Below are 17,357 nucleotides of genomic sequence, written 5' to 3'. Positions count from 1 at the left end.
ATCGCCATCTTCTTCTTCTTCTTCTTCCTTCTTCGTAAAACACTGTAAAACCCTCTCTCTCTCTCTAGAGAAGAAATCAAGGGAAGTAAAGAGTTCCCCCTGGAGAAGGCCATGAACACCAACCCTCTCACTCTCTCTCCCTTCTCTCTCTACTTATGTGCTTGATTTAGAGTTTTTGCCCTTACAGAAGGGGGGTCCGGGGGCTCCCCTCCGGCGCGGATCCCGCTGCGCGGTCAGCGGACGGGGGTCCAGGGGGGGCCGCCCCTAGCGGGGGAATCGGGGGGCAGCACCCTCTGGACCAAATTTTTTTTGGGCCTTCTAACAACGATTTGTAGTATTATTGGGCTTTCCTACAGCAATTTGTAGTATTTTCGGGTCTCCAACGAAACACTATAGTGATTTGCGGAAGAAACTACAAATCGCTATAGCGATTTGCGGAAGACACTACAAATCGCAAATCGCTATAGCGATTTGTAGTGTCTTCCGTAAATTGCTATAGCGATTTTTAGTGTCTTTTGCAAATCGCTATAGTGATTTGTAGTGTCTTCCGCAAATCGTTATAGCGATTTGTAGTGTTATTCAGTAAGCAAAGCGCTGTAAATCGCTACCCGAATTAAAACCAACTTGTCAGGGTCATATCTCCCTAATCGAAGGTCATATTTCAAATCCGTAAAAAGTGGTGTCTTCGTTATTGAGTCTAGTTTATTTCTGTAAATTTTCAGCGATTTTTGTTGTCATTTCACTCCTCATTTTAACTAAAAAACATACCCTTATTATTTTGTGTTATTTGAGTTACACAACACCATTCTCGCTTGACATCCACATCTTGATTCTGACATGCTCCTTGTTGGATTTTCCATTGATTTCTTCCAACCTTACTTGGAACAAAAATATGTTTTTCTCACCACGATACTCTGTGCATTTTTTGACCACGACACCCGGGACCCGTGACGGGGGGAGCCCCTGGACCCCTCTCCTGTAAGGGCAAAAACTCTAAATCAGGCTCCACAACGAATCAAGTTGAATGATGCTACCCACTCTGGAAGGAGCCCCCAAACCCTCCTCCTATAAGGGCAAAAACTCTAAATCAAGCTCCACAATGAATCAAGTTGAACGATGCTATCTACGCTGGGAGGAGCCCCTAAACCCTCCTCCTATAAGGGCAAAAACTCTGAATCAGACTCCACAACTCATCAAGTTGAATGATGCTACCCACGCTGGGAGGAGCCCTCAGACCCCCCTTTCTGTAAGGGTAAAAACTCTGAATCAAACTCCACAACTCTTCAAGTTGAATGATGCTACCCACGTTGGGAGGAGCCCCCAGACCCCTCTTCTGTAAGGGCAAAAACTCTGAATCAGGCTCCACAACGAATCAAGTTGAATAATGCTACCCACGCTGGGAGGAGCCCCCAAACCCTTCTCCTATAAGGGTAAAAACTCTGAATCCGGATCTACAACTCATTTAGTTGAATGATGCTACCCACGCTGGGAGGAGCCCCAAACCTTCCTCCTGTAAGGGTAAAATCTCTGAATCAGGCTCCACAACAGTCAATGTGCAGGTTAGCCGGTGCTTGATGGAGCAATGTAAGTTCTTCTGTTGGATATGCATAGAAGCAGAAAGAGAAGGGAGACAGAGAGTGTGAGAGGGTTGATGTTCATGGCCTCCTCCAGGGGAGATTTCTTTCTCAGATAATCCTGCAGTGCAGAGACTGGGTCTTAAATAATCATCTTTGGGGCACTTAAGTCTTTACAACCACTCATTTTCAAGAATCGTCATTTTTTTTTGCACCAATGGAGGAGAGGGTACTTAAGTCTTTGCAATCGCATCAAACTCCAATGTTAATTAATGCTGACAAACATGGGGATACGAGACACACATGCTTACATACGTGGTGCTCTTTGGGACCCCCGAACATGAGATGTAGCTAACTGCCCTGTTCGGGGGGGGGGGGGACATATAACTTGCTTTGTGTTTACCTGTATATGTTACTAGGGGAGGAGGAGGAAGCCCAAGTCTTCCCCGTCTCGGACTCGTAGTACACCGAAGAGCTGCAGCTCCAAGAGGTCATCATGTCCTCCATCATTATCTCAACTGCCGAAATACCACCAACGCCCGTGCGGGACGATTACCAGTTGCAGATGCAGCTGTCGTCGGCATCCGAATCTTTGCCGGACGCCAGGCCTTCTAAATTCATCTTTGGGATCTGCATGGAGCCGAAGGAACTGACGGAGACATTCCAGAACGGTTCGTGCCTGCACCGGTTCTGTCTCGAGTGCACCGAGGAGCACGTCTCAGCCAGACTCGGGCAACACGAAATGACAGTCACGTGCCCAGAGTTTCGATGCACTGCCACCATGGATCCTGAGCGGTGCCAGGATTTTCTCCCGGAGGACGTCTTCCAGAGGTGGTTGTCGATCCTCGCCGAGTCGACGATTCCGGAAAAGAACCGGATCTACTGCCCGTATCGGGATTGCTCGGCCCTGATGGAGGCTGAGGGTGAAACAGTAATTATGATGGCCGTGTGCCCTCACTGCATGAGGCTCTTCTGCGCCCGGTGCGGGGTCGCGTGGCACGAGGGGATTGGGTGCGAGGAGTTTGAGCGTCTGGGCGCAGACGAGAGAGGCAAAGGCGATATTTTGCTGATCAGTTTGGCCAGAGAGCAGGGCTGGCGGAGGTGCCCTGGCTGCAGCTTCTATGTTGAGAAGTTGGAAGGCTGCATGCACATCGCATGCCGGTAACCGGAGATTTTTTTCCTAGTGCCAAACATTTTAAACGACAATTTGCCTTCTCTGACTATACCTTGATGTTTGATTTTTTTTCCCTATTTTCATGTGCTCTATGGTCGCCAATGCGTAGCATAGGCCCTGGGGACAGAGGTCCTAGCCTCGGAGTTTTACACTGCCAGCAGGATGAGTGTAGGTATGCCAGGCTGAGCCAGCGCAGCCAGGTCTTCCTGCCGGGTGCAGTTTCTTTGGGTTATAAATCCACAAAAATTGTCCTCTATCATCCAATCTCAACAAAAATAAATTGAAAATGCACAAAATAAAACATTAAATAACATGCATAAGAAAGAACACAACTGATATCTTAACTATGTTTCGTTGTTATAAGCACATACTTTTATCAAAACAGTAAGATCGTGATATTTTGGAAATATCATGATACTTGGCTATTCAGAACCGATGGTTAAAATATCCTTTTTTATATTTTTCAAATATCATCGATATTTTGAACACTGCTTTTGCCTAGGGATGGCAGTGGACCGGGGGAAAGCGGGGCCCCGCCCTGCCTCACCCCGTTTGGACCGGGGATGAAGGGTATGAAACGGGGATGGAGGCGGGGACGAAGGTTAAAATCCATCCTCGTTCGGGGGTGGAGGCGGGGATGGACTGGCACGTTCCCCTGCCCCGCCCCATCCCCGCCCCGGCCCATCCCGGCCCCGGCCCATCCCCGTCCCGGCCCCGCCCCGCCCCGCCCCGCCCCATCCCCGTCCCGGACCCGCCCCATCCCCGCCCCGAACCCTTTATATTTTTACTGTTTACTAACCCTAACTCCGCCCCGTCGCCTCTTCCCCTTCCCCATCCGCATTATCATTGTAGCCGGGCCGTCGCCGACCACCGTTGGCCGTCGCAGGGGGAGGCCTCCACCCTCATACTCAGCCTCCTCTGCAAGCTCGACGGGAGGGCGGAGCTCTACCGAGACGTACCCCTCTCTTACCTCTTCCTTACGAACAATCTTCAGTACATCATCGTTAAGGTGCAGAGCTCCGATCTTCGACTCGTCCTCGGCGACGCTTGGGTGCGAATGCACACCAAGAAGCTTCGGCAGTACGTCGCTAACTATGAGCGCATGGCGTGGAGCGAGGTCGTGGCGGCCATGGCGGAGATGCCGGTGGTGATCGATGCCGAAAGCGCGAGGCGGGCTTTCAGGCGGTTCAACTCCGCCTTCGAGGAGGCATACCGGGCGCAGACTGCGTCGATCGTGGTGGACATGAAACGGGGATGAAGGCGGAAACGGGGATGGGGCGGGGACGGGGACGGGGCGGGGGTGGAGGACATGAAACGGGGATGAAGGCGGGGGTGGAGGATAAAATCCATCCCCACCGCGGAGGCGGGGCGGGGTGGAGGATAAAATTTTGAGGCGGGGCGGGGGTGGAAACCTCGTCCCCCGCCCCACCCCGCCCCACTGCCATCCCTACTTTTGCCTTGTTTATCTTTAATCTTTTGCTTGATTGATTACACTTTTTTCATCTTTCTCGTTTGCACAAGGAATTAAGGAGAAATTGCTAAGTTTTAGCTCCGATGTTCATTTAATTGTTGAATTTAGTTGCATTAAACACGCACACACACCACCATATATACTTTACTCGAGTGAGCTTGAAAGATCGTTTATGAAATTTGTAAAAGTCACATTCTTGTCTTCTATTTGTAAAAGCATTGGTGTGAGATGGGCTTCAACACATTCTAAGATACATGCATTTTGGGTATCATTTCAGCTGCAGCAGCCAGTTTTGCTACAAGTGCGGAAGCTCGTGGAGTCCATCTCACAATTGCTAAAACAGTGTGCATAAACTGTGAAGCCAATTCTTGTCCTTCTTAATAGCAACGGTCTCCTTAAATGTTTTAGCGTTGTCAAGCTACATGATGGGCGGCATGGAGTTTTGCTTGTTTGCACTTCAAAATCCTTTTTAGTTTGTGGTTTCTATATCGTGGTTGTCACCTTTGTAATTGTGTTATTCTTGACATGAAAATGTTGAAAGTTTTTTGTCATATACATTTACGTTAATGCGTTTACAAGTAAATAGAAAGAGGTTGTTTTATATTTCTATTGGCATAAAATCAACTAGAAAATTGATGGAAAAAAGAAGAAAAAAATACAAGCACATGTTGCTTTGGCTTTTAAGACCGTTTTTCATTTTTTTCTATTGTGTCTTTTTGGATAGTCAAGCTACTCTTGCTTTCAACGAGTTTGAACGCAAGACCCATTAGTTAAGGTTGCATGTCTAACCTGTCCAGTTATCTGTAAGTGGCACGTCATACCTCAAACTGTGTTGCTTTCAATAATTTGACCCATAAAATGGGTCAGACTTGTGACAACCTGATAGGTACATACCAATTCCAAGTAACTTATAATATTAAAATATATTTAAATGTCATAATTTAGGTCTAGTTGTACAACTCAAATGCAACAATTCAACCATAGCTAGGTCCGGAGTTATTCCACAAAAAGGTAAGACCAAAACATAGAAAAGAACTATAAGGGCATGTTTTCATCTCAAATTGTGTGATTCAGAGTTCTTTGTTTCGATATTTACTATCCACCCTGATACATGGGGAAGTACAACATTGCATACAGTTGAAGTATTCGAGGGTGTATTATTCTCAAGTATTTTAACCTGGGTGCCTGGCTAAGTAGACTTAAAATGGGTGGTCAATAACCGAAAGAAATCCCTATTAAGAAGAAACGATATAGGATGCATCCTGAACTAGCTCAGTAGTTGGGGGATCTATTACTTAGGAAATGTTTGATAGTCTCGGCCTCCTCAAAAACCTAAGAGTGAGTGAAGAATCTGAAAAACCTTTTGTTCCCAAACACAATCAAAATTACTTAAGGTTATACCATCTACTTTCTTTAGGGTAAGGTTTGGAGATTTATCTTTATTAAGTATAATTTCTATATATCTGAGATCCAATACTTTAATAAATATCATAATATTAATGATAAATAATTCAATAATAACAACTAATGATACTTAGTTTTATTATGTAAAATAACTTATTTGAAATCCCAAAAAAATTGCAGTTGTTATAGGAGCAATGCCATTGATAAAGCCTTACATTAAAAAAAATATATACACTAAAAATTGAGTTATAAATCGAAGGCATTACATATGGTCTTAAACAAGCTCTTCGGGCTTGGTTCTAGTGCCTTAGCACAATTTTCCTGGAGTTTGGCTTCACCGCATCTTGCTCGGACCCATCTCTCAAAGCAGGTTATATGTCCCCCCCCCCCCCCCCCCCCCGCAGTTAGCTACATCTCATGTTCGGGGGTCCGAGCCCCATGTGCTTGTATACGTGGTGCTCATTCAAAGCCCCGAACACAGACGTGGGATTCAGTGAATCATCGGGGGGAACATACACCACCCACTCTCTCTTCATTTATAGTCACTCATCAATTCTTATACATCCCTTGATCTATGTAGATGGCATTATCTTAATAGGGATCTCTATAATGATGCTTCAGGATCTCTTTCGTACTTTGAGTCATCGATTTGCTATAAAAAATCTCGGGCCCTTACATTATTTTCTGAGTATTCACATCTCACAGGATAAAAGATGACTTATTTCTTTCTCAAAGAAAAAGGTCTCATAGAGCTTCTTCAAAAGAACAATATGCTTGGGCCAAAACTAGTATCCACGCTTCTTTCGGTCAATTCACAGCTCTCTGCTCGTTCTGACCCTGACTTTGGTGATCCCACTCTTTATCGCAATATGGTTGATACCTTGCAATATGCTACTCTTACACGCCCAGATTTGTACTTTTTAGTCAATAAAGTGTGCCAGTTTATGCATTGTCGTAAGGAAGAGCATTGGACTGCTGTCAAACAAATTATGTGATACATCAAGTACGCTTTAGATATGAGTCTTCTCATTTCGAGTTCCTCCTATTCCAGTCTTTCTGTCTATTCTGATGCTGATTGGGCCGATTGCCCTGTTTACATGAAGTCCACTGGTGGCTTTGCCATTTTTTTGGGTGTCAATCTGATATCCTGAAAACTCTCGTAAGCTACATGTCGTTGCTCACTCCAGCACAAAGACTGAATATAAAGCTCTTGCTAACGCAGATGCTGAATTAGCCCTCCTTGAACTTCACCATCCTCCTAGCTCTATTTTGATCTTTTGGTGTGATGAATCTGGTGCTTCATAATCGCAGTAAGCATATTGAAATAGATGTCCACTTTGTTGAGGATAGCATTACCAAATGTGAACTTTGTGTTCACTATATCTCAATGGTTGATCAAATTGCAAATGTCCTCACCAAGCCATTAACATCAGCTCGGTTGGTTGGCCCATTCAGCTTGTGAGGAGATGTCAGCGGAACCATATCCAATCCATACATAAATGGATTAGGCTCACACGTTGGGAGAGACCTCTCACACATGAAAACCTCTATACATGTTGAACAAGGTTTAGCTCATAAAGAAATCAATTAAGATAATAATGAAGACATTAAGAAGGTTGAAGAAGATAAACAATCCTTGGTTGTCAAAGATTCCTTCAATGAAAATGTTTTAAAAAATCGTGTAACTCATAATTATTTAATGGAACCTCTTCCCTTGAAATTGATTGAGAGAGTGAGAGGAGAGAACTTTCCCATGGATGTAGACCTGACAAGCTGAACCACGTTAAACCTCGTTTTGTGTGTGTGATTGCATCATGTGAGTATGTGTGTGCTTTCAGCCAGTAACCACGATTAATTGTGGAATGTTATTTCTTATAACCACGAACAAAGAATCCAATCCAAATCAGATTTTTAATTGGACTTGGGTTGGATTTGGTTATTTAATTCTCAATCAGATTCGAGCTCAGTTTCAATAATTTATTTTCTAAGACAGTCCAAATCCAACTCCCATTAAGACATCGATTTTGTCAGATATGATAATGCCTATATCTTACTTGAATCTGACATGTTTACATCCCTATAGTTAGATCAGGCCATACCCGAGTTATCAGGCTTGAGCTACACAAGGCAGCCCAAACCCAACTCATCTCGGGCCAGCTACCCGACTATCTATGTCAACACTAACAAATCCAAACCAGTCCATGTCATAGCTAACTAGCAATCAGGGCCAAAATGTTGACCTGTCTATGAGTTCAATTTAGAATATTCTCCAGTTGAAATTGGGTCGGTTGACGTAAAGACCAAACAGTTTGAATGCCTTAGCCCATAAGTTTCATATCGGGTCTTACCAGGTATTGGCGTGTGAGATGACCTGGATCAGGGAAAAGTATCAGTACAGTTTGTTTGACATAAATCTCATCCAGGCAAACATATGAGACCTAGCCAGAATCATGTAAATCGGGTATACTAAATCTTGGTTAAAAGTGGACAAGCCAGAAAAAACCAAGAAACAGTGCATTTGTTATGTCAGAAAAGGACCAATTGAACTGGGATATTTTATAAAACAAGGAGCTGAGGTAACTATTCAATCAAGGGTCTCTTTGGGTGAAGAAGGTTATATGTCCCCCCCCCCCGAACAGAGCACCTCATGCTCGGGGGTGCTCGGGGGTCCCAAAAAGCACCACGTAGTTAAGCATGTGTGTCTCGTATCCCCATGTTTGTCAGCATTAATTAGCATTGGAGTTTGATGCGATTGCAAAGACTTAAGTACCCTCTCCTCCATTGGTGCCAAAAAAAATGACGATTCTAGAAAATGAGTGGTTGTAAAGACTTAAGTGCCCCGAAGATGATTATTTAAGACCTAGTCTCTGCACTGCAGGATTATTCGAGAAAGAAATCTCCTCTGGAGGAGGCCATGAACATCAACCCTCTCACTCACTCTCTCCCTTATCTTTTTGCTGTTGTGCACATCCAGCAGAAGATCTTACATTGCTCCATCAAACACCAACTGACCTGCACATTGACTGTTGTGGAGCCTGATTCAGAGTTTTTACCCTTACAATAGGAGGGTTTGGGGGCTCCTCCCAGCGTGGGTAGCATCATTCAACAAAATGAGTTGTGGAGTCTGATTCAGAGTTTTTACTCTTACAGAAGGGGGTCTGAGGGATCCTCTCAGCATGGGTAGCATCATTCAACTTGATGAGTTGTGGAGCTTGATTCAGAGTTTTTACCCTTACATGAGGAGGGTTTGGGGGCTCCTCCCAACGTCGATAGCATCATTCAACTTGATGAGTTGTAGAGCTTGATTTAGAGTTTTTGCCCTTACAAGAGGAGGGTTTGGGGGCTCCTCCCAGCGTGGATAGCATCATTCAACTTGATGAGTTGTGGAGCCTGATTCAGAGTTTTTGCCCTTACAGAAGGGGGGTTTGGGGGCTCCTCCCAACGTGGATAGCATCATTCAACTTGATGAGTTGTGGAGCCTGATTCAAAGTTTTTGCCCTTACAGAAGGGGGGTTTGGGGGCTCCTCCCATCGTGGGTAGCATCGTTCAACTTGATGAGTTGTGGAGCCTGATTCATAGTTTTTGCCCTTATAGAAGAGAGTTTGGGGGCTCCTCCTAGCGTGGGTAGCAGCATTCAACTTGATGAGTTGTGGAGCCTGATTTAGAGTTTTTGCCCTTACATGAGGGTGGTTCGGGGGCTCCCCCCCATACCAAATTTTTTTGGGGCCTTGTATAATTTTTTTATTTTTTTCCCCTCTTTTAACTATCGAAAAAGTGCAATAAAGCGTTTTGTTTAACCGTGGGGCTCATGTTTCCTTCGGTTGTTTGTTGTTCGAGGTTTTCATAGCACCCCTTCTCACAATTTTTCTATTTTTCTTTTTCTGTTTATTTTCCACAATTTTTTTAATGACTCCTCTACAACGATTTTTAGTGTTGTCGGGTCTCCAATGAGTCCCACAATGATTTATAGTGTTTTCTGGTCTTTCAACAACGATTTATAGTTTTGTCGGGCCTTCCTACAACGATTTATAGTATTTTCGGGTCTCCAACGAGTCCCACAATGATTTATAGTGTTATTCGGCCTTTCAATAGCGATTTGTAGTGTCTTCCTCAAATCATTATAGCAATTTTTAGTATTTTTTGGGTCTTCAACGAGCCTCACAACGATTTATAGTGTTGTTGGATCTCACTATAGCGATTTATAGTGTCTTCCGCAAATCACTATAGCGATTTGTAGTGTTATTCAGTAAGCAATTTGCTATACTGAGATCCAACAACACTATAAATCGTTGTAGTGATTTGCGAAAGACACTACAAATCGCTATAGTGATTGGCGGAAGACACTCGCTGTAGCGATTTATAGTGATAAACAAATTGCTTACTGAATAACACTACAAATCGCTATAGTGATTTAAGGAAGACACTACAAATCGTTAGAGTGAGATCTAACAACACTATAAATCATTATGGGGCTCGTTGGAGACCCAAAAACAGTACAAATCGCTATAGTGATTTGAGGAAGACACTAAAAATCGTTGTTGGAAGGCCGAATAACACTATAAATCATTGTGAGGCACGTTGGAGACCCGAAAATACTATAAATTGTTGTAGGAAGGCCCGACAATACTACAAATAATTATTGAAAGACCGAACAACACTATAAATCATTGTGGGGCTCGTTGGAGACCCGACAACACTAAAAATCGATGTAGGGGAGACATTGAAAAAATCGTGAGAAAGAAACAGAAAAAAAAATAGAAAAATTGTGAGAAGGGGTGTTACGAAAACCTCGAGCAAGAAACAACCGAAAGAAACATGAGTCCCACGATTAAACAAAACGCTTTATTGCTCTTTTTTTATAGTTAAAAGAGGGAAGGAAAATAAAAAAATTATACAAGGCCCAAAAAAAATTGGTCCGGGGGGCAGCGCCCCCCGAGCCCTCCGCCAGGGGCAGCCCCCCCTGGACCCCTGTCTGCTGACCGCGCAGCGACACCCGCGCCGAAGGGGAGCCCCCGGACCCCCCTCATGTAAGGGCAAAAACTCTAAATCAGGCTCCACAACTCATCAAGTTGAATGCTGCTACCCACGCTGAGAGGAGCCCCAAACCCCCTCCTGTAAGGCCAAAAACTATGAATCAGGCTCCACAACTCATCAAGTTGAACGATGCTACAGTCAGTGTGCAAGTCAGTCGGTGTTTGATGGAGCAATGTAGGATCGTCTGTTTGATGTGCACATAAGTAGAAAGAGATGGGAGAGAGTGTGAGAGGGTTGATGTTCATGGCCTTCTCTAGAGGGAACTCTTTGCCTCCCTTGAATTCTTCTCTAGAGAGGGGGGGGGGGGGGGGTTTACAGTGTTTTACGGAGAATTAAGAAGAAGAATAAGATGACGATGAAAAGTTCAAATAGACATTTTTTATGGATCAGGTTTGTTTCGTCGAATGACCATCGGATTGCCGGATCACCATCGGATCGTCGACTAAGGTTCGTTTCGTTGTGTAGACTTTGAAGAGTCAACATCATCCTCGACTTTCTGGATGAAGGACATGTTTGTCCTTTTTTTGAACCGTTTGTTTTCCTTTTTTGAATGAAGGATATTTTTATCATTTTCTCAAACCGTCATTTTTATGGCAAGAATAGCAAGAAAGGGTACTTAAGTCTTTGCAACTGAACCAGACTCCAATGTTGAGTGATGTCAACATACACAGGAATACGAACCCCATGTGCTTATATACGTTGTGATTTTTGGGACCCCTGAACACAGACGTGGGATTCAGTGAATCATCGGGAGTGAACATACACCACCCTCTCCTGTTTGGGAGTTAGAGATGGTATTTAATGAGGGTGTAATTATCAGCATACAGGTGTTTGGGAACACTGATACGGGAGATGAGAATAGTGTTGGGAGTGAAGATGGGATATTTTCAACTACATCGACAACTCCAGCCTCATCTCCCTCTTCTCTCATTTTCATATCCACTCCCATGACTCCACTCATATATCTTTTCTAACACCGGCTCCCAAATAGAGCTCAAATGATAGCGAGCATGTTTCATATTTCTTTCTCGAGAAACAAGTTAGATATTTTTTTGCAAAATTATGCTCAATTTCATGTATGGTAATTTCATCAAGATCTCTTTGTTAGTTGGAGGAAGAATCAGCACGAATTAGATTTTTTGAGGAATGTATCATAGGGAATTTGATTTTGTTAGACCATTGCCCTCTCATAAACCTATCAGAACTGCATGGTATCTCTCTCTCACATGCCCAGTTTAATGCATATCCAGAATTGATCTGGTTGGTTGTTTAGGTCTGGATCAAGATCTCTCTCTCTCTCTCTCTCTCTCTCATCGATTAATCATCATTCAGTTTCTTAAAAGGTGGACAAAACAGGATTCAGAGTTTTCCCGAGCAGCCTTGATGCTTACCTATTAAGCAACCTCCGAACACATGATAAATCTCATGTTTTAAAATCCTTCTTTTCAGGCACTTTGTTGCCAATCTATTCAGCAATGACAAAGAAAGATAACCACCCAAGTGCTTTATTTTTCCCTTCTTTCTTTTTCTTAAAGAATCCTGTCTTAAGCGCCAAAGAAACGATGTGCAATCGCGAATCTTTTTTTTGATAGTCGGCAATCACGAATCTACCGAATGCTTTATTTTCCCAATTTTAAATCTCAAACTTGCCTCTCCAAGAATAATTTCATTGGATATGCAAAGAATTTTGTTATATTTATAGTATTTTGCAAAAATGTGCTATTTTTACAAGATAGTACGGTCATTTTCCATTTTTTTTCTTTGATGGGCGGAAGCATCCCTACTTATTAGCAATTAGCAAACAAAAGATTTGTGCCAAATTTTCAGGGATTTTTTTAGAATGCTAAATTTAGTGGAAGAAATTTACAAGATTAAAACATAAGAAATGAAAGCAATACAACAAAAGAATGTGATGCAAAGTTCTCTGTTTTGTTTAAGTGGTCAGCATTTCATTTCCCTCCTTTTCCGTACTATATATATATATATATATATATATATATATATATATATATATATATATATATATATATATATATATATATATATATATATATATATTTTTTTTTTTTTTTTAAGGCAAGCTGGGGTTAGGCATACCCTTGCCCGTTATACATTCCATTGGGTTTTGAACCTGCAACATCCCTACACAAGGTGACATGCACTAACTGCTCAAGAGGAACCTCCGTTGGTTCTTCCGTACTATATTTGCTTCTGCCATTTCTTTCTTTTTCTTTTGGTTGATTTCTCTTTTCATTTTTTATCCCCTTTATCTCCTCTTTTTTGCACTATTTCTACTTTTTTGTCCTTTATCGTCTTTCCTCTTGTTTTCCTTCACCACTTCCTCCTCTTTCCTTCTTGCCTACTTTTCTCCGATTCCTTCCTCCCATCTTATTTCCTTTTACCTCAAAACTGAAAGTCCACTCCTGTTGATGTTTGATGTGTACTAACACTATATCCAGTTTGAGTCCAAATCCAAGTCCTGAAATAGTCAAACCAAGGTTTAAAACTTAAAACACCTATTAATTTTTTCAAAAATGTGCTGAATATTTTATTGGAATGTAGTTGGGTGTTGGGGATAGGTTTTGGTTTTGTTCATAAGCAGCAAGTGCAGATCTAGTCCTCATTACCAGTTGGGCAATATATAGGCCCGATGCAATTGCATAATTGGAGATTTTAAATCAATTTGCTGTGGATTATAGATTCTACGGTTATCAAACAGTCAACAGCCTAGTTCTAAGCATGTAAATCACATTTATAAGGTCAGATTTCAAAAAGCAGAACCCAAAAATTGAAGAAAACAGAAAATTAAAACCAATTGCTCAGTAGAATTAGAAACCAATCACTGAAATATAAGGCCGCTAGAATATGAGAACAAGGGTACAAACTAGGGATTTCTGACTTTTTTTTTTGTGAATATGAACCTGCAGATGTGTTCAGCATGGTCCATTAGTTAAGAATCAATGGTTGGATCATGAGTTTTTTTAAAAAAAGGATAATTGAATGTTTTACAAAAAAAACTAAGTTGTCGATTTTCACGATATGTATATAGGTTCATCTAACATTAAAATAGTTGTGTTTGACATTAAATACATTCAAGTTATGAAAATAACAAAAAATAATCTTAAAAGTAATAGCATTTTTTTAAAATGCATGGTTAATTTTTTGGGCATTATATATTTTTTGAAAAAAAAAGTAATAATAAAATATTTTATAAATTTAAATATAAAAAATTAAAGTTACTTTTTTACCCCAAAAAGTAATTACTTTGAAATTATTTTAGTCATTTCAATAAATTAAATACATCTCATAATAAATACAATTAGAGTATATATATATATATGAGAAATCAGAAAATGTTAAACGGGCATGATGCAAAATGAAACATGCTATTGGATTTTTGGTGTTTTTTTCATAATTTTAACCGCATAGATTTTTTTTTCAAAAAAAAATTATGAAAATTGTAGGTGGTTGATTTTTGAAACCTTATAAAAAACTATCTATGCATAGGAATGAAATGCTCCAAGAAGAGATTCCTATAAATAAAAATACTTATATAAATCAATTTTTTGTGGTCAGAATTTAAAAAACACCTAAAATCTTCATTTAGCAAGTGTCCATTTAGTGGGTTTATATATATATATATATATATATATATATATATATATATATATATATATATACGTGTTGTGATAAAGCAATTGAAGCCGATTTGGGTTTAGACTATCACATTCCTACCCGTCCGTTTGTACCTTAGCAAGTATAGAACCCATTATTTTGTGTGAGTCCAACCTAAATCTAAGCCTTATCTTGTTTAAGTCAGTTTAGATTTGGATATCAAATTTAGAACGACATGATTCAAAATCCGGTAAGGCTTTGTCCCCACCCGAACCTCACCGAAACGACCTACTTTACAGTCCTGATCTTTAAACCGTATCGAGTGGCCTTCTCCTCCTCTTTCTCCTCATATTTATATTCTCTTCTTCTTCATCATCATCATCATCGCTGTTAACGTGAGTTTAGGATCTCTCTCTCAAGATATCAGTAGAGAGACCACCTAGCTATAAAAGCCACCATAGCAAAGTCCTCTGGCATAGTAGTAGTAAGAGAGGATGGCCGATGTGAACGACTGCGTGGACGACGTTCACTTGTGTATGTTACTAGGGGAGGAGGAGGAAACCCAACTCTTCCCCGTCTCGGACTCGATGTACGCCGAAGAGCTGCAGCTCCAGGAGGTTATCATGTCCTCCATCATTACCTCAACTAACGAAATACCACCAACGCCCGTGCGGGACGATTCCCAGCTACAGATGCAGCTGCAGCTGCCGCCGGCGTCCGAATCATTGCCGGACGCCGGGCCTTCTGAATTCATCTGCGGGATCTGCATGGAGCCGAAGGAACTGACGGAGACGTTCCAGAACGGTCCGTGCCTGCACCGGTTCTGTCTCGAGTGCACCGGGCAGCACGTCTCAGCCAGGGTCGGGCAGCAGGGAATGACAGTCCCGTGCCCGGAGTTTCGATGCACTGCCACCATGGATCCTGAGCGGTGCCAGGATGTTCTCCCAGTGGACGTCTTCCAGAGGTGGTTGTCGATCCTCTCCGAGTCGACGATTCCGGAAGCGAACCGGATCTACTGCCCGCATAGGGATTGCTCGGCCCTGATGGAGGCAGAGGGTGAAACGGTAATTATAGAGGCGGAGTACCCCCACTACAGGAGTCTCTTTTGCGCCCCGTGCCGGGTCGCGTGTCACGAGGGGATCTGCATGCAGCTGCCCCCGGCGTCCGAATCTTTGCTGGATGCCGGGCCTCCTGAATTCATCTGCGGGATCTGCATGGAGCCGAAGGAACTGACTGAGACGTTCCAGAACGATCCGTGCCTGCACCGGTTCTGTCTCGAGTGCACCCGGCAGCACGTCTCAGCCAGGGTCGGGCAGCAGGCAATGGCAGTCCCGTGCCCAGAGTTTCGATGCACTGCCACCATGGATCCTGAGCGGTGCCAGGATGTTCTCCCAGAGGACGTCTTCCAGAGGTGGTTGTCGATCCTCGCCGAGTCGACGATTCCGGAAGAGAACCGGATCTACTGCCCGTATCGGGATTGCTCGGCCCTGATGGAGGCTGAGGGTGAAACGGTAATTACGATGGCGGTGTGCCCTCACTGCATGAGGCTCTTCTGCGCCCGGTGCGGGGTGGCGTGGCACGAGGGGATTGGGTGCGAGGAGTTTGAGCGTCTGGGCGCGGACGAGAGAGGCAAAGGCGATATTTTGCTGATCAGTTTGGCCATAGAGCAGGGATGGCGGAGGTGCCCTGGCTGCAGCTTCTACGTTGAGAAGTTGGAAGGCTGCACGCACATCACATGCCGGTAACCGGAGATTTTTTTCTAGTGCCAAACATTTTAAACGACAATTTGCCTGCTCTGACTATACCTTGATGTTTGATTTTTTTTTACCGATTTTCATGTGCTCTAGCGTCGCCAATGGGTAGCATAGGCCTGGGACCGGGGTCCTAGCCTCGAGTTTTATACACTGCCAGCACGACGATGACTGTAGGTATGTCAGACTGAGCCAGCTCGACCAGGTCTTCGTGCCGGGTGTAATTTCTTTGGGTTATAAATCCAAAAAAATTGTCCTCTATCATCCAATCTCAACAAAAATAAATTGAAAATGAACACAATAAAACGTTTAACATGCATAAGAAAGAACACATAACTGATATCTTAACGATATTTCGTTGTTATAAGCACATACTTTTATCTAAACAGTAAGATCGTGATATTTTGGAAATATCATGATACTTGGTTATTCAGAACCGATGGTTTAAATATCCTTTTTTATATTTTCAAATATCACCGATATTTTGAACACTGCTTTTACCTTGTTTATCTTTAATCTTTTGCTTGATTGATTACACTTTTTTCATCTTTCTCGTTTGCATAAGGAATTAAGGAGATACATGCACACAAGCCGAAACTGCTAAGTTTTAGCTCCTATGTTCATTTAATTGTTGAATTTAGTTTCATTAAACACACACAGACACCACCATACCTTTACTCAAGTGAGCTTGAAAAATCGTTTATGAAATGTGTAAAAGTCACATTCTTGTCTTCTATTTGTAAAAGCATTGGTGTGAGATGGGCTTCAACACATTCTAAGATACATGCATTTTGGGTATCATTTCAGCTGCAGCAGCCAGTTTTGCTACAAGTGCGGAAGCTCGTGGAGTCCATCTCACAATTGCTAAACAGTGTGCATAACTGTGAGGCCAATTCTTGTGCTTCTTAGTAACAACGGTCTCCTTGCATGTTTTAGCGTTGTCAAACAACATGATGGAAGGCATGGAGTTGCTTGTTTGCTCTTCAAAGTCCTTTTTAGTTTGCAGTTTGTATATCGTCGTTGTCACCTGTCTAAAATATATATGAATACATCACCTTTGTGATTGTGTTATTCTTGACATGAAAATGTTGTAAGTTTTATGGCATATACATTTATGTTAATGCGTTTACAAGTAAATAGAATGAGATTGTTTTATATTTATAATGGCAAAAAATGAACTAGAAAATTGATGGAAAAAGAAGAAAAAAAACATACAAGTGTTGGATCGAGTCACCTTTACGTGGAGGACTCGGTCCACTTAGGGCTATGAAAAGATACTTTTTTGCGAGGGGCATGTTTTTATTGTAAAAGGAGGAATAGAAGGGCATGTTGGC

At 42.5% G+C, this 17,357-nt stretch overlaps 2 protein-coding genes across 2 annotated transcripts; both read left to right on the top strand.

Moving 5' to 3' along the window:
- Positions 1–2,070: 2,070 nt before the first annotated feature.
- On the top strand, positions 2,071–2,739 carry LOC149838816 (E3 ubiquitin-protein ligase RSL1-like). The gene has a single exon (XM_090008328.1). It carries the CDS (start codon positions 2,071–2,073, stop codon positions 2,737–2,739), a length of 669 nt encoding a protein of 222 aa, XP_089864454.1.
- A 12,027-nt stretch (positions 2,740–14,766) lies between these two features.
- On the top strand, positions 14,767–16,891 carry LOC149838815 (uncharacterized). The gene is made up of 2 exons (XM_090008327.1): positions 14,767–16,013; positions 16,831–16,891. The coding sequence occupies exons 1-2, from the start codon at positions 14,767–14,769 to the stop codon at positions 16,889–16,891; spliced, it is 1,308 nt and encodes a 435-aa protein (XP_089864453.1).
- The last annotated feature ends 466 nt before the right edge of the window (positions 16,892–17,357 follow it).

Source organism: Nuphar pumila, chromosome 5 (assembly GCF_984573655.1).
Source record: "Nuphar pumila chromosome 5, dmNupPumi1.hap1.1, whole genome shotgun sequence".
NCBI lineage: Eukaryota > Viridiplantae > Streptophyta > Magnoliopsida > Nymphaeales > Nymphaeaceae > Nuphar > Nuphar pumila.
The sequence above is the reverse complement of the archived record's forward strand: the minus strand, read 5'-3'. Positions and strand labels throughout refer to the sequence as shown.

Coding starts and splice junctions, on each gene's coding strand:
- LOC149838816 (XM_090008328.1), top strand. CDS start 2,071: ATGTCCTCCATCATTATCTCAACTGCCGAAATACCACCAACGCCCGTG.
- LOC149838815 (XM_090008327.1), top strand. CDS start 14,767: ATGGCCGATGTGAACGACTGCGTGGACGACGTTCACTTGTGTATGTTA. Junction 16,014..16,830: donor TGCACGCACATCACATGCCG/GTAACCGGAGAT, acceptor GTATCATTTCAG/CTGCAGCAGCCAGTTTTGCT.